This window comes from Plectropomus leopardus, chromosome 14 (genome assembly GCF_008729295.1).
Source record: "Plectropomus leopardus isolate mb chromosome 14, YSFRI_Pleo_2.0, whole genome shotgun sequence".
In the NCBI taxonomy this organism is placed as follows: domain Eukaryota; kingdom Metazoa; phylum Chordata; class Actinopteri; order Perciformes; family Serranidae; genus Plectropomus; species Plectropomus leopardus.
This window is the reverse complement of record NC_056476.1, coordinates 14,177,650-14,201,677: the sequence shown is the minus strand read 5'-3', so window position 1 is coordinate 14,201,677 and position 24,028 is coordinate 14,177,650. Positions and strand designations below refer to the sequence as shown.

The window sequence follows — 24,028 nt, the reverse complement described above, 5'->3', positions numbered from 1 at the left end:
TTGAGATAGTTAGGACTGCAGCACACAATTACTTTTATTGTTTACTAATCTGGTGATTATTTTCTCGTCAGAAAATAGCGAAAAATGCCTGTTAAAATATACCCCAACTTAAAGAGATCTACTTTGATAGCTTGTTTTATTTAACCAACAGTTCAAAAAACAATTTTTGATATCGATTAAGACAAAGACGAGCATCAAATCCTCACGTTTAAGAAGCTGAAACCAGATCATTATGACTAAGATTACTAAAACAATAAATAATCCAAAAAGTTGCTGATTAGTGTTCTGTTGTTCAGCTATTTCACTAGTCGTTGCAGCTCCAGTCATAAAATCTGAATACAATTTGCTAACAGTAAATGGTATGATTGCTTAATTTAATAATAAATACCGAAAGAGAAATGGTCTGGCTCTGTTAAAATCAATCAACCCTGTCTCCTTAAAATCACGTTTGTATACAACTAATTTGTACCAGAAAATATGTATGCAAGTCGCAAAAATGTTAAAGCAGAACGTATGAGCAAAATGTTCACTGACAACCTATAACAGTTGTTTTCCGCTAAAATAGGCAATGTTGCAATAGAGTATCCACTTGTAGAGACTACAGCATTATTTCTTTAAATACCTTTTCGTTTCACTATTTAACCAAAATCACTATCTTTCTCTAACCTAACCCAAAGTGATTTTGCTGCCTAATCCTGCCCAAACAGGAGTCTGGACGCAGAACCAGAAGTCCTGGTGTGAAGGTCTAGCACTTTGTTCGTCCACCATCCTCCCCAACCTCCTCCATCCAAAGCCTATGCAGTACATGAATTTAGTGTTTTGTTACCTGAAAGTAACCTCGTCACTAAACATAATTAAGGCTGGGATTATTTGCCACAACAATTAAGAAAGTGGTTAAGTAGCATACTGTACTTTCTAGGAGACAGGGTTGAATCAACATGCAACAAAGAAGTGTAAATATGATTATAAAGTCAAAAATCTAAAGAAATACATCACATGACATCTTTTTACTAGCCATCAAGGTAGAGAATAATTTATAATTTCATACACTTTGAATGTTTATATGATAAAAAGTACATTTACAATCCAGTGTCATGGTCGTCCACTACTCCAGTAGACTTTTACATTCAAATATATTCCAGTGTAGTCCAGCATATCTCTCACTTTATTAACACAACTGTACAACAGTCATAGTATATCCCTGGTGCTAGTTTCAGACATTTATATTAAACTCCTTCCAGAGGGAAAGGGGAAGAGGCAGAGACGATTAAATCAGATGGAGGTGTAGTGTCTCCCAAAGCTGGTGAGTCTAATCTTCTCCGGCAGGATGATGTTTACCGAGTGCTCAGACTCCTCCTGGCTCGAGCCGCCGGCTTCTCTCAGCAGGTGTTCCCTTTGCTGCCGAACAAGCTGGCTGTACTTGGCATTGGCCAGCCACGTCTCACAGCGCCCAAAAAACACAATGCCTGTAGTGCCCAGGATGACCACACATGTGAGCAGGGCCAGCATACCGAAGCAGACGAGCTGGCCGTGTGTGACAAGGACACCCGGGGAGTGGACTGTCTCCTTTAGGGTGATCTTGAGCAGGTCTCTCTCGGGCGGTCTGAGAAGCTTGTGGAAGGTGTGAGCAGGGAGGGAGTAGTGCTGTGGAGTCAGCGCAAACACTCTGTGGTCCACGGGCCTGGCGCCCACAGGCTTGGACCTGGCCTTCGGCCTGTGCGGCAGGGAACATGTTGGACCTGTGAACCCTTTCTGGCAAATGCACCGGAACGTTCCGTCAGGCTGCCCAACACACGTGCCCCTGTTGGCGCAGGGCCTGCCGGTGCAGGGCGAGAGGCTGGTGGTGTCATTACAAGTGAAACCAGTGAAGCCGAGCGGACAGACACATGTGAAGGCCAGGCCGTGGTTTGTGCAGTTGCCACCATTGAGGCAGGGGTTAGGCTGGCAGCTGTCAACGCTGATCTCACAGAAGTCTCCAGAAAATCCAGGGGGACACAAACAGGAAGAGTAACTCGCTGAGCCATCGGCAGCTGCACATGTGCCTCCGTTCTGACAAGGGGAGCTGGAGGACAGAGCAATATATCGTGAATATACAGCAGGGGGAATAAGGCTCGATATCTAGTGCACAGCTTTACTGCAGCATATTTTATCCTGTGCTTATAAAGCATTCATCAGAAAGGTGGCCGTCAGATGGGCCCAATCCTATTTTACAGGTAGATTTCATACATTAAATGTTGATGGGACGCTTTCTAGTCCTAAATCCGTAATTTTCAGGGTCCCCCAGCAGGGTGTCATTATTTTTTTAAATTATATATTGCTGAGAAAAAAGCTCATTTCCTCTATTTCCACTATTGCACGCAGCCTGTGCTGCGTTTATTAAATAGTAATTTTATTCCAGTAAAATACACTTCATTCAAAGCTGACAAGAGTAAAAAATAAAACTCACAGAAGTTGTTGTTTTTTTCACCTTTTCAACTGTTCCACAAAAATCACCAGCTTTGGTTTAGTTAAAATAAAACTTTAATTCACAAAATTAGATGTGAAATCATGCTGGCTCTGTACAAGCTAAAATTACTGTTTTTTAAAACAGGGTCTAGTGATAGCTATTTTGAGGCTGTTTTGGGTCAAACAAAAAGATCTTACTTTTAACAAAATAGTCTATTTCTGTAGGGATTCTTCCATAAAGTGTCAAACACAATAACAATCTGAGCCTGTCAGTGGCAAAAACAAATGCTTACAGGGGACATACACTGACATAGGATAGATGCTCAGAGAGGTTACATTGCAGCCTGTATCAGCTGCTAGCTGCTGCCTTTTTGCGATACTCCTGACCAGTTCCAGAAATTGCTGTTCCTATTAGTCAACACCGGAAAATAGAGTCCAGATTGACAAAATATCGTTTGACCTTAAAGTGTATTTAATGGGCTGGGAAAATGTCCCTACCTTTTAACCTAAATAAAGCATTTAAGAACCCATTGGAATAACCAACAAAATAATAAATAAAATGAATAAAAACAGGGCTGTTTTGGAGATGCCTGGTTTTCACAGGTTAGAGACAAAATGCCGAGCATATTGCAACATGGGTCTCTGATAATAAGTATTCCTTTTATTTAAGGAAAACTGAGGGAAAAAAATATGTGATTAAGACAGTAATTACAACTGAAAGTTAATGCTAATCATTTAGGTTTGTTTTTAGATATCAGCTCTCAGGGGTGACTATGGCACTAAAAGCACTTAACTTGTCGAGACTGAAGTCTTGCCCGACACAGCTGCCCTGCTAGATAGTGCAGCTTTAACTTTATTTGTTCAGGCACAAGTACCACTTTAACTATGGTACCACCCTAAAAAAACAAGCTTCAGACTGATTAAAATAAAGTTATTAGAGTTGTATCCAAATTACCTCCCCGTACAAATCCGCATTGCAAAGAAGCAGTTCCTGATTACTTAACCAGCTTTTTTGTGGTCTGTTTTTAACCTGTTATATCAGACCTAAAGATTTGTCATCTTGAACTTTCTCTAAAACAAAAATAAACTTTGAGCCTTAGCCTGAATTATTACAGAGTATTTAAGTTCTCTCTCACAAAAAAAAGTCCAGTGTAACAACAAGAATGAAAATTTACCAATAACACAAAGAAGTGCAATTTGAAATTCATTTAGTCATTAACTGGACTTTTTAGCTAGTTTTAATCGTATGTTATGATATACGTTATACCTTCATTGTTTTTAACTGTAGCCTATGTTTTAACCAGATGATGGATTTCAGTCTGGATGATGAGTCATCAGTCATCAGAGAAACAAGCGGAGAAAATGCGACAGCTCAGCTCCAGCCGCTACGCTGAACAGCATTGGAGAAATATTGATTCTTAACAAGAAATTGCTTTATTCTGCATTTTTACTGTTTTAATAACTTGATCTGTTTGTGTTGGGAGAAACTCACTGGAATGAATCCATCTTTTGTTATTGCTGAGAGATCCTTAGCGGCAGAAAATAACATATTTTACGTATAACTGTAACATATTACTCTCTTGGTCTTTTAAATGTCAGAAAATACTGAAAAATGCCCATTTAGACAGACAATGATGTATGAAATTGCACATTAACAACAGCCCCAAACCCCCAAATAATTCGGTTTACTACCATGAGACAAAGAAAAGCAGCAGCTCCTTTTAACTGACAAAATGTTGCCATTTTCACTTCAAGAATGACGTAATTGATTTAATATTTACCGTTGCTTTTTTCAGCTTTAGAGTAATAATTTTACTAATATTATTATATGGAAAAACGGTGTAAAACTAATCTCTGCACACGAAAAATGTCTACCAGAAACCAGATACGACAGGACTCTCTGCAGTTATGTTCCTGCACCCACATGAGCAGCATATCTGATAAATACTGCCTTGTTTCACAAACTAAGTGCACTGATAAAAGGCCGCGGGATGAAATCAATCAATATCTCTAATAGCATCTTGTGTAATTACATAAATCCCTAACATTCTGTCTGTGTGAGTGAAAAGAATAATAGCTCTGGTATACTTTTAGACATCTCTGGTGTCTCATACTGTAGGGGAGCTGATTAATGAAACCTCACGCAGGCGTTTTAATGGAAATGAAATCCCTTGGTACACAAGTGAGGCTGCACTTATCTCATGCAAAATTATAATAAGACTCACATGATTTGATTTGATTTTTTATTTTTTGAGAGGAGGAAGGGAGCTGTCAGTTTGCTGACACTGAGCTGTAGGCTACTGAATTTTAGGTGTCATTCAAGTCAATAACAAGGCTGCCTGACGGAGCCCTCCAGACTCTGAACCCACCATGTTTGTTCTCTGTCAGCTAGCCGCATCCCCAGAGAGTCTTTCATATGTGTCTGATGGGCAGGAGGAGAACAGATCAAGCCAGCAGTGAGAAGGCAGGCGATGAGGCAATTTATAGAGCTTATAGGGACAGTTCACTAAGACAAATAAAAAAATTACCTGTAGTGCTATGCTAATGCTACTGCTGTAGAGTGTCACAAAAAGACAACCTGTATTGTTGTTTATTGGGTTTAAACAGTGCTCACCATTCCCTCCACCTTCTGATGAAAGGGTCAGCTAATATGTCACTTTAGAAACGTTATTATGACATGTGTGAAACATGCAAATGTAACATTTGTGGTTGGCAGGAATGTACAGCGCAAACTTTTTCTTCTGGTGACCGGGCTGCTAACCAACAACTACAAATCCAACCAATCACCACTCAGCCGAAGAGGATGCCATTGATGTTTATATCTTTTCAGAAATGAAATTATCTAAAAATAAATATTAGACATTAGGGTATAGATAGATATAGACCAGCGAGGAAGCTTGTTATTGTTTTTCATTTATTTATGGAGAGGGGGTGGGAGCATATAAGTTACACTCCCTTTCGAATATGCATATGTCTTTGCTTTATCTTTCTTCTCACTTCGCTTCACTATGCTTTTGTGCCTTTTTTTCTCTTCTTCTCTTTGTTTTAAAAACAATTTTTTTTTATTGCTTTGCTCATTGCATATTTGAAATAAACGTTTCAATCAATCAATCAATCAATCAATCAATCAGTCAATCAATATCTTGCGCTGTCAGTACGAGTACGAGCCTTCATTGATGAATAAATGCATAATTTGTTCTGCTCAGTGATTTGATTGGCAGGTGTAGTTCTGTGGAAAGAAAATTATTCCAATATTAAATCGATAAAACAAGGTCTGGGGATTATCTTGAGTAACCAGGTTGTGATTTCTGGAAAGCGACATTGCTGTTAAGGTTTTAATATGTTTTTTTTCCTTTGTTTGTTTTTTAGCACTTTGAGCACCACAAGTCTAGTGCCATATAGATCCATTATATTGGAGAGAAGGAACACATCTCTATGGATGAAATCACCAACACAACAGACTGATGTATAGCACTACAGGAAAGAGAAAAAAATATGTGTTTTTGATTTAAGAGTAAACAATACCTTTAAAGGAGAAAGCCAGTATTTGTGTCAGTGCTCTGTACAAATGCTGTATTCACAGATGCAGTCACACTTCAGCTGTGTGCGATTTTGGTACTTTGAGGATATTTTGAAGGATGCAACTCATAAGGGAGTGCCCCTTAGGAAATCTGAAACCGTGGCTGTACCTGAACCAAAGCTCCCCAAATGGGGACTAAACTCTGCGCATTCATGTGTTCCTCATAGACTCAAAGTCAAACATTTCCAGTAACTTGCCCTCTAATTGCTTTAGTGACAAATGTCAACAGTAAATGTGTTGCTCTCTTGGCAGACTTGTAGTTTCATGAATACATATTTTACAGTTTGAGCTTCAATGTTTCAATTTAACACAATAAAAACAAAGCCACATGATGTATCCAGTTAAAGTAAATCCATGAAACCTCTAATTATTTGTGAAGCTCTAAAACAGCAAGCCTCTTGACACAAATAAACAGTGTTGTTTATGTCTTGCTACCATTGTTTGTGCATTCAGCAGCGTCTTACAGTAATTGGTTCAGTTTGTACCAGCACACTTATCGTATGAAGGCAAATACCTGGTAAACAGATCCTGGTACTGTAATGATATGGGGGACAAGTACTGCAAGATTGTATCATTAAACTATATGGCCTGGGGTGCAGTGGATTGTGGGATACTAACGGATGTAAAGTACACATCAGCTGTATCCTGTAAATGCTGGCAAAAAAGTCTGAATTTCTGGCCATATATTGTCTAGAGAAGCTGGTGAAATGCGACACGTCTCATTGAGCAAATATGAGTCATTTTAATTTTGAAATGATACTTCAAAGTTTCCCTTTAGAATTGTGTTCTAGCTTATGATGCTGCCCAGGTGTACACCGCTGTCTGCTTGTCAACAAGGGGTGAGCACACTCAACACGTCTGCTGTTGTGTTTATGACAGGAGGAAGCTGAAGAATGAATTCTCTCAAATGTCTTCTTTCTACATCAGATGATTCATAAGTTTCAAAATTCATGCCGGCAGGTAAATTGTGTTTCTTTTGGCTATGTAAGCACAGTAGGGTAACACTTTGATTGTGTTGTTTGCAATGTTTTGCAATTGCTTATGAAAAGAAAAGGCTGGCCTGAACATGCAGAAAGTTACAGATTTCACTCAGTTTCATGTATTATGGCCACTGGGCTGACAATCACATTATCCTTAATTATGCATCAACTTCATTTTCAAGTCTTGTCAGTTTCTCCACTCTACTTAATAATCTTAAAACAATCTATAATTGATATCAGTAGGGGCCATTGGGCCATTGGTAAGTGTCAGGCTGTCAGTGATCATCTGTGATAGGACTGGGTAATTTAACTATATCATACCATGTGATATGAAACATATTATTGTTTGAGATTTTAGATGTTTTGATATTGTAAAGCGATGTAATCTTCTGAATTTACCAAACTGTTATAGCTGTTTTATTACTTGCCTTAACCCACTTAGTTATTATATTAATATTTTGTTAATTATTTATCAAAAATCTCAAAATGTTTTGATAATGTAAATATTTTATGAAGGCACATATAGTCAACCCTACAATATTGTTGCGATATCAATATCAAGATATTTGGTCAAAAATATTGTGGTATTTAATTTTCTCCAAATCGCCCAGCCCTAACTCAATTGTGCAGCTTTCTTTGGCTTTACGGATATTCAGCTCATTGTTTAGCCATTTGGTCTCAACTTTAATGTTTTGGTTCACTGTCACCACTATCAGAATATGATTTTGGCTGCACCAGGCTGCTGTGTTTTTTTGTGAAACAGCTCTTAAAACCCATGGTACACTACCTGCTCAATGGCAGACAGACACAGTTAGTGAGTTGTTGTGAGCTGGTGAACTTAGTGGAGCATTTAGCAGCAAAGGGCCAATTAATTCTCTGTGGAGTTGGTAGAGACCAAAAACTGAGCTAACAGAGAATGTTAGGGCCCTGACACACCAGGCCGACTGTTGGCCATTGGTCAGTGTCAGACTGTCAGTGATCATCTGTCACTCTACTTTTTACAGTGTGTTTCACGAGAAGAGAAATGGAAGTGAGGGAAGCAAATGAATGGTTAAAGTCAAGATGGCGTGAGATTCGAACAAACTATTTGTTTTAGGGTTTTTTTTTAGTTCCTGGGCAGAAATGTTTTGCTATTGTGTTATTATTAGCCAGCATTAAATATTATTCTTTCAACATCAGGTTTTGTTGTCAATGTGGCTAACGTCTTGAATCCATGTCGGTCTTCCAGTTTTCAATTTAAAAAGACAAGCACTGACTATTGCCACCTGCTGGTATGGAGAATTGTTTGCTCTCATGCATGTGCAGAAAATACTTTAGTTGGTCATTGGTTGAAGTCTTTGTAGTAGTATGTACATGTAGTAGTTTCATGTGCATCTTTTTGGCTGAGGCACATGGGATGTGAGACGATGCAGCAGTCTGCTATTGTAGCCACTAGTTATTTGATGCATGTTTACCGCAAGTGCTAACAAGTTTGCAATATAAACTTAAAAGATGATATATCAGCATTGTGTTTACACCTTTTTTCTGCTTTCCCCAAGTGTCAAAAAAATCAGTAACTGCATGTTTCAGGTATTCACTGGCCCTGAGTTGGTGCAGCTTTAGTTCCAAGCTGCTTCAGGTGCTTGGACCTGAGTTTTTTTTATTGCTAGTGTTTACTTGCAACACCGTGTTCTTTGCCTTTTAAGATCTACACCAGAGAAAAGTCAGTCCTTAGAGTAAAGTTAACTTTGCAGCTAGTACATTAATAATGAGCTGGAATGAGGTTCAAGTGTAGTTTTCCTACGCAAATGTGGAAACTTGCCAGTTCCCACATTTTAGCGTGCTCATGTTTGTGGGCGAATTGCATCAAAGCGAGTGTCTCTGCTTGTCTTACAAATGTGCAAACACATTCTTGCCCATCATAAGTCACAGCAACCAAACCGAGTACAATTTTTGCAGAAAGAAAAAATTCAGTTTGTCCTCTGCTTACTGCCTACTGTACTTCAGGAGCTATACATGAACACAGTGTGTGGGGGTATCGACTGGCTGCCTTGGTGATAAGACAAAGCTGAGAGACGCTGGACCATGTATGGATTACTGCTTTAAATGATAAACCAGTGGAGATAAGGCTGTGATGCATTTCTTATCCCAAAATAGAAGCTCAAATAAAAGATGCAAGTACCCATTTGTGAGACACAGTCCTCTCTTCAGATGGCAGTTTTCACCAGCGTAGCCCAAGGGACAGATGCACAGGTATCCCCCCTCTCCCGTCTCTATGCAGGTGGCATTACCAGCACAAGGCCTGGATGAGCACAGGCGAGTGTCTGCAGTTAAAAAAGAAACAAGCATGCTGTTTTTAGATCGTGTATGCTCTCTCTTTCTCACTTCCTGTCTCTCTGCCTGTGTTTCCCTCCTCTCCTTTGTTTCCACTCTCACACTCACACTCCCCACCGCAGCATCTTGTCACCAAGAACAAAAGTGAGAACATAACCAACCATGTTACACAGTCGAGCGGCTCATATGCTCCAGCCTCTAACAGAATAAGAAATTTACTGTGTGCTGATAAGGAGGTCAAACTGAGCCAGAAGCCCAAAAAAAACCTTTATTCTTTTCATCTTCTTCCATTGTTTCTTTTTTCGCTTGAGGGCCAGCAAGTCATTTATATGTATGCGATAATGTTCGTTGTAGATAGTATAGGAATTATTACTTAATGCATGATTTAAATAGAGGTGTCAAAGGTGGAAGTGTGACTTTTAGATTGCTTTAACTTCTAAATTTTCGGTGCATCATTTCTGAAGTTTTCCTATCTCCCATTTCTCGCAGCACAAAAGCAGCAGTTTCTAATGAATATATTTGCACTTATTCTGTAGCTTCACCTTTCAGAGTTGATCCATAATTATTTTTTGCCTCTGTTAGACCTTCTCTACTCTTACTTTTTCCTGTTAAAAAAATATTCTCCAGACACCAGCCTCATTCTGTGGTAACCTGTGTGTCCCCAGGGCTCTGTGACTCACCTCTGCTATGTCAGGAAGTGTTAGTAGGCAGGTCGAGATATGAGTGTCAGGAGAACTGAATTAGACTCACCTTGGTCACACAGGCTGCCCACCCAGCCCTCCTCACAGAGACACTGCCATGCCTTTTCGCATGTGCCGTGAAGACAGCCGGGGAAGGGCACGCACTGGTCACAGTTCTCTCCTTGCCACCCTGGTTTGCACCTGAACGACGGGAAAAAGGGGAACAATCCTGAACTATAAATATACCACCCACAGAGCTTTGCAGTCCTGCTCCTGTCCCCATAATATCTGAATGCTTTGTTTCTTAAAGGGATAGTTGGGTCTTTTTTAAGATTAATTTTGGGGGCTTTTTTGTCTTTATTTAGTAGGAAAAGTATAGCAGAGAGAGAGGATGACATGCATTTCTTGAGCTGGAATTGAACCCACAGCCGCTGCGGCAATGACAGCTTTTGCACTTAATGCCTGCTCTATCAGGTGAGACACTGAATGCTCTGATAGACGGGGGCAGCAACAAAATGTATTTGAGCCACCTATAAGAAGTCCCACCTAAGATAACAGTTAGTTAACAGATCAGTTTTAGTGAATGCTATGTTGAGAGTATTTTCACTACTTTACATTAATGTCAGACAGTGATTTTAAATTGGAAATTGAAGCTGTTATATCCCAACACTGCAAAAATGGCCTGTCAAATTTAAGGCCAAACACCCTAGATTTAAGCATACTTGCACTTAAAAGAAGCAAATTTGGCTGCCAGTGCAGTAAGCAAATTTTGCTTGTTAAGATGTCTTAAAACCAGTAAAACTGTGTGACTCTCATTATAGCCCATAAAATCTTGAAATAAGATCAAAAACACTAATTTCAAGCAATTTATTTAAGCCTAGTTGGACATACTAGTGCTTAAAATAAGGTTTCTATAGACCTGAAGTGGATGTTTCCAGACTTGTCTCCTGTATCTAGTTAAAAATAACTCAGAAAAAGACAAAGATGCTTAACAAGACCAGGCAAGTGATATTTACTTGAATTAAGTCAAATGATCTTTCCTAGTCAGCACTAGATAATCCATTTATACTTAAAACAAGACTAACTAGATTTTTTAATCTAAATATAAGATTATTACACTTGGTTAGATCGGCAGTTTTTGCAGTGTACCCGAGCATTGACTCCGACTCACTGGCTTGCTCACACAAGTTACCCAACTGGTCTGCTGCTGCCACGATTAGTTAGTTTGTGTCATTGTGTGACTGTCGTTTGGAACTTAAAAATGTAATTTTGGATACACTTGAATCACATAGTGACACAAACTAACTAACTGATCGAAGCAGCGGTAGACCAGCAGCTACTTTGTCAAGTGTGGTAAAATGACTGTTTTTTTATGGAGTCTGGTGGCTTCGATGAGATGGGGAACTGAAACCATTAACACCTTCCCCATTGAAATGAGCCATCTGGCAGAGAAGTAAAGCAGTGAAAATACTCCCATTATAGTAATCATTTAAACCAATATATATATATATATTTTTAATGACTGGTTGCTTAAATATTATTTCTTGCTGCCCCGATGGACAGGAGGCTACATTGTTTAGCTTCCCTGTCAAACCCCAGCCTGCTTCTCCAAACTGATGGCGTGCCGACTGACATCTATTTATTGTAATACACTGACTTCTAAGTACTACATACAACCCCACTTCAAGATATCCAAACTATCCTTTTAAAGTGAAATGACAGATTAAAGTGGTTAAATTCCCTAAATACTACAGCAATTGAGTTGTCAGTTTGCCTCAAGAGTTTATACAGTAACATTAAAAAGAAAAAAAAAAAACCAATACAAACTGGGCATGCTTTTTAACCAGAAGCTTTTGAGCTATCTGTTAGGATAACAATGCTTTTTACTGTTCAAACAAAGGGCTGATTTGGCAGTTGACTAAACGCAATTGCCAAACAAATCTAGAAAAAAAAGCAGATGGATCCAGTTGGCTGGATTTTGATTGTATTTCTCAGAGGAGGAAATATTTACAGCTCCAGCGATTTATGGAATAAGGCTGCAAAAGCCCAAAGGGTATACAGGCTATATCATCTACACAGGAATCTGGAGTCATTTTAGTACCTGCACTTCCCAGGCTTCTCACAAAACCCGTTCTCTGTGTTGCACCCCGCGTTGCATTCCCAACCTTTGAGACAGACAGAAAGGGACAGCAGCTGTTTGCATCAAAAATCAAAACACACATTAAACATTCAGCGCAATGAAATATTCATCCGTTATACTTTCTTTACACGCATAGAAAAGAGTTATTCATGACTCAAATTGTGCGTTTCTGGCAGTGGGATGATCAAAATCTCACATTACCTTTGGCGATGCCTGTCACGACCAGAATTAAGACCACCGCTGTGAGATGCATCGTAATATCGAGCAAGAGCCCTTTGTCCTGCAAAATATGAAGCGGCGTAAGTTGCACAAAGAGCTTTTTGTGCTTTGTGTAAAGAAGCCATGTTTATGTATTTATAAGATATCGCGTTACTCCAAAGTTAATTTTGGAAAAAAATAAAAGAAACATTAAATGGAAAATTCAAAGTGATGCTTTACAAATATGGCATATTTTGTTAGCTATGTAGCTCCTGTCGAGTGTATGGAGTTAAAAACACGTAGGTTATCACAGTGAAAATGACTATCGCCGTAAATCTAAATATAATTAGAATGATTATGTTCTTCTATAATATAATTGACACACCTGAATCATATGCGTCTGCTCCAAAAAGCATCCATTACGCACAAGCCATAAAGGAGAAAAAGAAATAAATTCAAAATTAACATCATTTATAGGTCAAAAACCTCTTTTAACTTACATTTTATTGTGGAATCTTTATCATTTTCTCACCTTATGTCGCACCGGCGCTCTGTTTCCAAGTGGCTTCGCTCATATTTGATTGATTTGTTTTGACTTTCGTTAATCCAAGCGTCGCGCGGTTGAAAGTGACACCACAGGTGCACGAGAGGTCCGGCTGCTGGAGGAGGACCTGGAGGTTTTAACGGGACTGCTGCATCGCGCGGCGTCCCAGTGCAACACGCTCCTCCCACCGTGTGAGGGAGAAAATGTTCACCAGTCTGACCCCCGAAAGAGAAGTGCGTTAGTAGAGGAGTACAGTGGGTGCCTGCGTTTTATAAACGCATTACTTAATGCCTTTGGAAGCGACTTTCAGGGAGGAAAGCAGTGTTATTAACACTACCAATACAACTTATTTCTATTTCTTTTCTTTTTTTCCGCTCTTAATGTTATATTAAAACACAACCTATCTATCTTCTGTTAGTCTGTCATGAGGGGGAATACTCAGATGCTTTACTTAAGTAACATTATTAATACTAATATGTAAAAATACTCTTATTCCAAGTAATAATCAAAATCTTACCTGAGTGTAGAAGTATTATCAGCAAAATGTACTCAAAATAGAGTAAAAGTACTTATAATTCATAAATTATGTCCCCTTTTTATTCATACAATGCCCACATGTTCTTCTGGTGACTGGGCTGGAGGTGGAGCTAATTTTGCCCGCTTCATCTATAACAATTCATTGCGTTTTCTAAAATGAATTGTATGTTTAGTATGAAAATTTAAAGTAACCATTGATTTCACAATAATGTAGTTGTGCACAGCATTTCTCTGTTATATCTACTATAATTGTACAGAAAAGTAACAGAAAATGGGACTATTAGAATACAAGTGCCTCAAAATTATACAATACAGTACATGTAATGAAATGTTCTTACGTTCCATCACTTATATCTGTCTGTTACCATACAATACTTGCGAAATTACAAAGCACAGTAGCATACATACTAAGTCCTCATCTACTTATTTAAAACACACACTTATAATAAAGGCATTAAGACTCACTTGTCCTTCTCCCATGAATTATTTTGAATGACTTACCTTACACAACACCTATCTGTGTCATACATAATAATGCTGTATTCTATTCTTAGTCCATTTATTGTGGTCCAAAATGTCCGCTCAACCTTCCCAAGGGCAAGGAATGGTATTTTCCCTCCCACAGTGTGTATGACTTATAGTCCGAGGGAACTAATTATGAGTTTCGCTTCTCTCAGACATTATTAGATGGGCAATAAAGGTCTCTGAAATGGGGGCAGAGCAACCATCAGGGGAAATCTACCACTTTGTCTTTCTTATCCTCTCGACTGTTTACCTCTTTGAATGTACAAGTAAAAGATGTAACCTGTGCCTTGTTCAGGTTTTGTAGATGTAAGAGAATGAAGGGTTTCATGATTCCAGACATCACAGTTTTTTGGCTTTATTGTACAAATATGTCATCTTGAGCAGACGTTTGTGAATGAAACAGGTGTGCGAGTTTGGTGTCTAGACAGCGAGAGACACAGGGGGACACATGAATGAATGCAAATGAGTAAACAAATCAATATTGTTTTTTAACTGGGTGGTGGTAAAGAGAACACAGAGAATGAGAATTTTCTTTTCACGCAGAATCAATCTGCATTTGACAGCAAAAGGCAGAAACAAGGACACATGTTATAAAACAGGCGGTCACAGACAGATGTGAGCAGAGGAGAAACAGATAAGTCCCCTCAGATTTGATGTAATCTTCTGAGAGGTCTCCAGTCTCATCCCCCCACTTCAGTTTGGCTTGTGTGTTTATTTTCAAACCTCTGGAGACAGAGCCGGGGTGCAACATTACGGTGGTGATGAGATTCCCTGTCACAGCTACCAACCTGATCCACATCAGTCAGTCTTTTTTAATGAAATGTCAGAGGTTTGTATGTGCTTTATTAAACTGAAGGAGTCATCCATTGATTTATTTTTTTTCCAAGCGCTGTTCTCATCTGGTATCTGATCTTTTATCAGCTCAGGTCCAGGGGTGCTCCAGGTTTGCTCCAGGTTTAAATTGAACAGTATGGATCTGAGGATATCAGTGTGGGAATGTGTGTGTTGTTGCTTTGTGTCAGTTATGACAGTCTGAGGTTAAATTTGGGTCCCACACAGTGTCCAGTAGAGCTGAGATGATTAGTGAACTGATCAGTAGTCGAGTAGAGTAAACTTTATGGCCTCTGAGGGAAAATTTATCCTGGGTACAATGCTGCAAAATGATGCTTCACATAAAAAGAACATCACACAAACAACATGAAAACACCCTAAAATGTAAGGGATGTATGACCATACATTTGACATTGACAGGGTGGCTTAAAAAGTAACTATTAAAGTGCTAAGTGCTAAAGTGCTTGTGTATTTATTGCACATTGCTCTACTGCATTTAGCATTAGATTTAGCATTCAGCGGCTTGATGGAAGCTGGAACAAACGAAAGCTTCAAGCCGTTTGATTTGCACTTTGGCACACCATATTCGTTCTTGATAATTTGCATTCAGACTCAGAAGGGATGTTGAGAGTGCACAATGATTTTTGTTGTTTGTTTCATGATTGCCTGCTCGTACAGACGCTGAGGACTTATGTTCTCCCTTATTACCTTCATGGCTGTTTTGCGGATTCTGATCAAGACCGCCTCTCTGTTGCACTGTTAGGTTGCCAAACCATGCTACTCTGTATCTAATGATATCTGCTAGATCAGTGGTTCCCAGCTGGTAGCTTGTAGTCCAAAAGTTGGTCGCTGGTCAATTCTGAACGGACAACAAATGACTTGTGAATTTGTTTGTTGATGCAGTATTTTTTATTTTTTGTGTTCTAAGCCATCTTGTTGTTTACATTTTGTTAAATTAAATTGAATGTGTGCTCATTTTTAATGTGTGGACATTAAAGTAATGATTAAGGAGGAATCTGGACCTCATAACTGGACCAGTTAGGAACCAATGTGCGAGAAGACCAGCGTGATCTAGCTTCTCTCCCCAAACAGCCTCAATTGTACATAATTGACAGGGAATTGTTAAAAGGTATAAAGCTCGGAGCTAACCTACGGGCTGTTGGGGTACACACCCATAAACATCCCAAACGCTGAAAAGAAGAGCACAATAAGAACAGAGTCTCTGCAGAAAAATACATTGTTGCACACTTCTAGTGAATCATAAATGATGATCAATAGGGATTACTTAAGTGTAAACATTGTTTGTTTGTTTTTTTTTGTTTTAGGAAAATCCTGCTTAACATATCTTTAAGTACTTTCTTAACCAACAATAATCTTTTGCCAAGCTAGCAGCTCTGTTAGGCAAGAATATTGTAAGAATATTAGGAAAGCCAGTCAGACACAGAGGAGGGCGGGTTGGGCCTTTGCCATCCTGAGATTGCCTCCTGGTTAGTGCTCTGCAAACTTAGCTGTGGATAAAATGATATAACCGTGAGGCTTCTCTAGACTTTAAAGTGCATGAATTCAACTCTGAAATCATGGACTGATGCTGCAGCGAGAGAGAGGCTTACTGCTTCAAGCTGCAAAACAAGTCACATTGGAAGCCACAGACACAACAGCAGCAAATCCTGTCAATTTTCAAAATGAAAAAACCCTTGTTTTGCTTTACTAAATCAATGGCAGCCTGCGTGTGTACAGGTAGGAGTACACTCTGAAAGATATTTGTACCTGACAGAATGACCTACTCCACACTTATCACCTTTTATACACCTGGTAATCCATTCTGGTAAATATTTTTACCTGAAAGGATGACCTACTCCACATTGAACTACATTAAAACAGGTAGTGGTCCATTCTGACAGAAACTTGTACCTGACAGAATGAACCACTCCAGATTTATACAGGCAGTAGTCCATTTTTAAAGATATTTGTGCCCGACAAAATGACCTATTCCAATTTATACAGGAAGTAGTCCATTCTGATAACTATTTGTGCCTGACAGAATGACCTCCTCCAAATTTAAATACATTTATACGAGTAGTAGTCCATACTGATGGACACTCGCCAGTGAAAGTGGGAGAAAAAGCCAAGCCACGTTGTGTTTTTTCAGGGTTGTGTCTTTTGGATGCCTGCTGCTTGCAGTCTGGCAGCTGGTCACTAACAACATTTATGCTAGTAGCAGAACATTCTGATAAATATTTGTACCTGGAAGAATGACCTACTCCACATCTAACTACATTTATGCAGGTAGTATTCCATTCTGATAGATATTTATACCTGACAGAATTAACTACTCCACATTTATACAGGTAATAGTCCTTTTTGAAAGATAGTTGTGCTTGGCAAAATGACCTATTCCACATTTATACAGGTAGTGGTCCATTCTGATAGATATTTTTGCCTGACAGGAAACTCTTTAAGTTTAACTATGTTTATGCAAGTAGTAGTCCAATCTGATCAATGTTTGAACCTGACAAAATGACCAAATTCACATTTATATATATTAGTAGTCCATTCCGATATTTATACCTGACATAATGACTTAATTATCATTTAGACAAGTATTAGTCCATTGTGAAAGATATGTTTGACATAGGTTGCAAATTGTGAGCGCTTTCCTTGAGACCTTGAGATCCTAATCATTGAGATCTGAGAGGTTAGTGGATTGAAACTGGGTGGGGAAGACTGATGATTATTACAGGCAATGGATAGATTTCTTTGATCAGGTAAAATTTGGGACTGAATGCTCTCTATCTTCCCTGTAAAATAACATGATGATGAAATAAAATGACATTACTCGTATCCAGGGCTGTATTGATCGGACCATTAAAATAATAGTTGATGACGTTAAAAAGAACTTTGGGGTTGTGATGGTTTAAAGAGATTATATTTGAGAAATAAGATGATCTTGCCTCTTTTGTTGCTATCTGGTAATTTTTCACAAATTCCTTGAGATTACTGTGAATGGCATCGGATTTGGTTCCTCTCCATTTGCGTTTCTAATCTTCTGCATTGTGGTTTCAGGGAACAAGTTTGTTCATTAAGCCGTGGGAGTGAGTTTGATTTTAACTTTCTGGTCTTTATTGGGGCAATGAGGTCCAGAATGGAGTGGCAGTAACTGTTAAAAAAGATTAAAAAAAAAAAAAAAAAAAAAGTTAATCTGGATCCTTCTGAAAGCGTTGAACTTGGGCTAAAAGAAATACTGAATTTAGCAGCAGAGACACGTTAAAAGTGCGGGACTGGATGATGCAGTCAGATTTAAAAACTGAGGAAGAAGGCAGAGGAGCTTTAAAAAATAACTGCTTTGTGGTCTGATACAAAGACATCCACTAACTGCATATTTTCTGGGCAGAAACCAGAGAAAAATACCAAGTCTGAAACATGACCTTTGGAATGTGTGGGCTGTTTAACAGATTGAATTAGGTTAAAGGAATCCACTAGATCAAGAAACTCACTAGACATGGGGTATGAAGGACAACAGACATGGATATTAAAACCACCCAGAATAAGCACTCGATCAGATTTGGATAAATTAATGGATAAAAGTTCTGAAAATTCAGTAGTAAAGCTGTTGTGACGTGGTGGTCTGTAAATTAAAATACACAATAAAGTAACAGGGCCTGTGATAAGAAAGCATAGGACTTCAATGAGATAAAATTGCCAAAAGAAATAAGAGAGCACAAAAAACCCCAAAACAAAACAGCTAGACCAAATAGTCAAGGAAAGTAGACATTTTAAAATCAGACAGTGAAGCTGCTACTAAAACAGACAAGCACGTTTCTGTTACCATAAGAGAGTCTGTGTTATTTGCAACAATTAGGTCATTAATTTAAAATGCTTAGTTGCACAGGGCTCTTACATTAAGAAGGCCAATTTGTTTGTTTGTATCAGACTGATTTGAGGGCAGCTGACCTGTTTCCCTTCTAAAGTGACGTAAATTGCCGGAGTTGCCTCCCCTGAGGTCCTCTGGGGCAGTAGGGTCTATGGTTACAGATTATTGGGATGTTAGAGACTGGGAATGAGCGACAGGGGGAGCACTGTGCAGATCTGACAGGTGGAGAAGGAGCTGGAGGAGGTGAAGAAAGAGGAGGTTCAGGGGTGGGTCTGTCAGATGTAAACAGTCAGGCATGTTGCAGGTTAGCGTTTAGCATCGAGCTACCCAGCCTGTTTGGTGAATGTCGGTCTTAAAAAGGGAGAAGCGGTTCCAGAAGAAATTAGAATGATCAATAAAACCTACATTGCGAGCTTTAGAGCAGAAAGCAAAGTCCAAAAATCCTAGAAATGTCCCATAATCCTTGAAATGTCTTAAAATCCTGGAAATGTCCTAAGTTACTCTAATGTCCCCAAATCCCAGAAACATCCTCAAAACCTGAGAAATATCATAAAATCCTAGAAATATCCTAAAATCCCAGAAATGCCCTAAAATCTGAAAAATGTGCTGAAATCCTAGAAACATATGTAGGGCTTCTGTGACAGGCCCCTGGCCTCCTGTAATTTTTCCAAAGTGGCCCCCAAGCAAAGCAGGATGAGTATCTGTTATCCAGTGTCTGCGTTTACATTTATGTGACAGGTTAAATGTAAATCTCACCGCAGTCAGATCTCATTTCCAATAATAATGCATGCACAGGGAGTGGGCATTTCACTCTGGTCTTGGTAATGCAGGAGTTACATTTAATCCTTGTAAAGGTTGGTCCCACACTGAGCGCAGTTTTCTCCACACAGGTGAGGAACCGCAGAGGCACAGTGAGATTTGCATATTACCCGAGTAGAGTATTACATTTCGAGTCCACTAGAGATTGGAAATAATGTAATCTAAATTCTAAGCACGGTGATGCAAAATGTGGAAAAGTCTATCAGTGCACTCTAAAGTCTGATTAAAGAAATCCCCATTCAGTCGACATATACCAGCCGGGGGTTTTGATAAAAATCATTTCATTCACACTCTCAGATGGTACATGTTGGTTTGCAGGAAATGAATCTTGAGTATTGAATTATAAACACAATTAGCAGGATAATAACCCACGGTGTGACTGCCCAGCTCCTCTCTGTCCACTGGCTGTCAGAAAGATCATTAGACAGGAGATCACAACAGGAGGAGCTCACCAGGGCTCAATTACAGACATGATGCACAGCAGTATGTCTGCCAGTACACGGTTTACAGGCAAACAAACATGTGCACATAAGGGACAAGGTTGCTCCTTATATTGGTTAGAACATCTGGTTACACTTTGGATTACAGCCCACAAATTACAGTTTGAATGTTTTGTACAATGGGATACTTCCTTAGTACATACCAGAAGAAGTAATGGGAATAAAGTTGTAAATATGTTTGCATCAACGGAGGAAGATAGAATAGACCATGATTGCTTTTTAAATTACACACACCAGTGCAAATTAAGTAATTAAGGGTGCAGACTGTCTCCCTAATGATTACGTATGTATGTTCATAAAATGCTTACTTAATTACGTTTTGGCAACGTAATCGCTGCTTGGATAGTGTTCAGAGAAATCACTTTCACGTAATGAAACACTACATTCATTCATTCAGAGGGACACGTTTGGGGAGAATGACAGGTGTACAGGTGTGATCTGTTCACCCCACAACTTTGGATTGTGTCTTAAGTTTAGGTTGCAGTAGCACTTTGCTTACAATTCAATTTGGATATATGTTTTATTAAAAGAGGTAATTAAAAAATAGGAAAAAAGATAATTCTTCATTTGCAATATAGAAAAAGAGATCTTTTTTAAAGTCAGTGATAATTTTATAAGTTTACTTGTAAAATAAGCACTGTAACCAAATTTTTCCTGTCTTGTTACACAGTAACAAAAGGTCCAGTTTATAAGATTTCGGGGCATCATATTGGCAAAATGACCTGATAATAAAAATGTTAGATATTTTCCTTTAACTGAGATGCATGCTTTGTGCACGGGAGATGTTTCAGTTCTGCAGAAGAAGCCACCAAATCCTACACACTAGACCTTTAGGCAGGTACTTATTAATTAAAATTAGAATAAATACTTGTTGCCCTCTTATTGCCTCATCTCGTTTTCCTCCGTCATATTATTCCTTACAATATCTCAATAAGTATTTTGTTCATACCACTTTCTGCTAAATATTAAACTGTAAATTGGAGGCATCTAAAGTGTTACCAAACATCTACCTTTCGTATATCATACAAATAATAGAAGGATCATCCGCTTTAAAGAAATGGAGATAAATTGTGCAAAAGAGCTGAAACTGTGTTTGTGAATGGGAGTGACAATGTTTCGTCAGCTTAGGGGACTCAGAATCTCACAGGAGAGTCTTCTGTAGTCGATGGACAGAGGCAATTTCACTCAATTTGGTTTGATTCCAGTTTTCATTGTCATGATGATTTGATAATGTTCCATCCCCGCATGATGCTGCCAACTTCAGTCCTCTTTCTGTTTGTAACAGGAAGGAAGAGATGGTGGAGGTGTGCGAGCGTGTGTGTGCTTTTGTGTGATATGTCCGCTAATTCTATTTTTTGCCGTCCTGACTTCTAAATACATGCAGTAATTAGTCACAAAGGAGAAGCGTGGTTCAGCCTTTGGGGTTGACTGGCTTATTTAATTGTGCAGCTGGGTGAAAGGTGAAAGATAAAATCGCTGTCACCTCCTCAGTGATTTGGCTCCTCATTTCTTCTCGTTTCCGCAGCGCAAGGCCCATTACATGGATTTCAACAGCTGGGATACCTGTGATCACCAGGCAGGGTACAGGGGACATTCTATCTCTTTCAATGAGGCCCTTAGGTAGCTTGACAAATGCTATATTACTCATGAGTACAAAACACCTCAGCTCCAGAAAGACGCTTTTAGTGCCAAACAACAATGGTAGCGTACACACCACAGTCCACGTTCACTTAGATAATGCATCACTGTCTTTACTGTCAGCATGCTGAGAAAAAAATACCCCCTTTATTAGCCAGAGTGTTCCTGCAGAAACTGGGATAGTGGCTGGAAACAGAAAGCACATTTCTCTCTTTCAAATATACCAATTATATGGAAGGTAGAGTAGAGACGATCCGTCTCCCGCGGACTGGCTCCATACCATGTCTCTTCCTGGCACTATCCTGAGGCCTAACTGCTCTGTAGCGTTGGCCTCCAGTGTACCGGCTGATTTTCAAGCACCTTCAGCTTCGGCTTTCATGCTTCTGCAAAATCTGCCCCAGAATATTCTGAAATAGGAAAGGGGCAAACCATTAGCCTCAATACCATTTCCAGATCCTGCATGAATGAGCTATTAAAGGGGAACTATGCTTGTTCGCAAAATGTATACATTATTGGTCTGAGAGCCCTAAAATATTAGTGAAGGTTTGAGAACTAGTTCCAAATTGCCTAAACCATTGGAACTGTATGCTTCCAAGCTTTTAAGTTACTTTTATCAATGCTGACATGATTTTTTTCTGCCTGTTTTTATTCCAAACTCACCAAATACTACGGCTTGGTCAGTGTCTTCGGCGTCAGACACCGACACAATAAGGCACCTTTTGTGGCAGTATGATTGGCTGCAGGGCGGCTCAAGTTTATGACGCCTTTGGACGGCATCAGCTTGAAGTGCTGCAGGTAACAATGTAATAAAAGGAGCTGGAAAGTCCCTTAAGAGTAGTAAGAGGTGAGGGAGGTGAGTGTGTCCAATAAAACCTGGATTTTCCCCCAGGAGCCAGCTGTTCGCTCCCTGTATGAATGTTGAGCCAAACCATGATTTTTTTTGTTTACCTAACCACATAATTTACGACGTAAGATTATTTTGAAAAAAAAAAACTTGTCTGTAACAAGCAGAAACTGTACGTTTCCTGTGAAAACAAAGGTGAATTTTGAAAACCAAATGCATGTAACAGGCATAAATTGACACTGTGTCCTGGAATGTTATCATCAGACGCAGGAGGAGACCTAGCCCGTCTTACGCAGACTTGAAAGTCCTCTGAGCAAGCAGCGATACTTGATGCATTGGGATAAGAATGTGTTCCGACAGTTGCATATTATAAAACTATTCGGTCAGACTTGTGCGCCTAAACTGCTGGAAACTTGCAAGGAGTAATGGCAGAGAAGAAGAAATGGTCAAAAGTGCTCCTTCATTTCACAAAGAAAGATCACAATAGTGCTGCTTGTTATATCTGTGAAATAGACATTTTCAAGTAAGGGTGGAAATACCAGTAATATGCTGAGACCTTTTTCTGCAAAATATGGGCTTCAGTTCTGTGAATGCCATGACACTCTGCACAAGAGTGCCACTGCTTCCCAACAAAGCATACGGTTAAATTCGCATTGGCACCGCACAGATTTTGCACACCTGAGTCACATGCAAGGCTTTTTCTACTCTGTTTCTGTTGAGATCGTGATCAAACAGTTTTGTCAAAGCTAAAAACCTGTGAAGCTCCTGTGCTGAAACCCTGTGTTTTCCCCAAGAAAACTATTCAAAAATCAATAAGAAAATCAGACGGAGAAGCAGAATCGATAATGGTATTGGTATCACTACAATTTTATCAAATCCCATTCCTAAAATTAAAAGATGCCTCAAAAGTTTGAAGGCAATGAGTCATTTAATTGTTTTGTATCAATCTCAGGCTTCACACAGGAAGATTCGTTCTATTAAGTGTCAGTTCCTCTGCAGGCTGTCTTGTTAATGGTTATGCCCTCTAATCAATAATACACACATGAACTCTTTTCATCTTATCTTGCGCTGGTGTTACATCAACTTGAGTTTAACTGTGCAGAAAAGGGTGTGATTTCATCTTTTTTTTGTAATGAAGGGATTTTTTTTCCATGTCCTTTTAGCTGCTCTTGGAACAAAATACACCTCCAGCTCCAAAGTGGAAACTGGAGTTGCTTTGATTTTCTGCTGCAACACTTCCCTTAATTTCGGCTATTTAAACCCCAAAAGCAACCTCATGTTTTAGATACAACCAGATGGTTCTCAGGCTTTTTGCGACTCCTATAAAATGTAAAAAAGTAAATAAGAGTAGTCCATTGATTGGCGTCACTTAATATATTCTGTCAAGAGCGTATATTGTAGGAATTGCAAACAATACTGTTCTGTTTTGTAATGAGTCTTTAACCTCAGCTGGAACCTGGATCTCTAATACTGCCATTATACTATTAGAAACGCAACATTTCAGCATTGATAGTATGATTGTCTTCCATTGTTTTAATCATGTTGAATGCAAAATAGCTGTGTACACACCCAGCGTTACCTCT

General features: G+C 39.1%; 1 protein-coding gene across 1 annotated transcript; it reads right to left on the bottom strand.

Moving 5' to 3' along the window:
* Positions 1-199: 199 nt before the first annotated feature.
* On the bottom strand, positions 200-13,024 carry LOC121953945 (protein delta homolog 1). The gene is made up of 7 exons (XM_042501230.1): positions 12,869-13,024; positions 12,722-12,736; positions 12,340-12,418; positions 12,100-12,163; positions 10,069-10,199; positions 9,167-9,308; positions 200-2,062 (listed from the first exon to the last, which is right to left on the bottom strand). The coding sequence occupies exons 2-7, from the start codon at positions 12,728-12,730 to the stop codon at positions 1,273-1,275; spliced, it is 1,215 nt and encodes a 404-aa protein (XP_042357164.1). The 5' UTR covers positions 12,731-12,736; positions 12,869-13,024; the 3' UTR covers positions 200-1,272.
* Between the last annotated feature and the right edge of the window lie 11,004 nt (positions 13,025-24,028).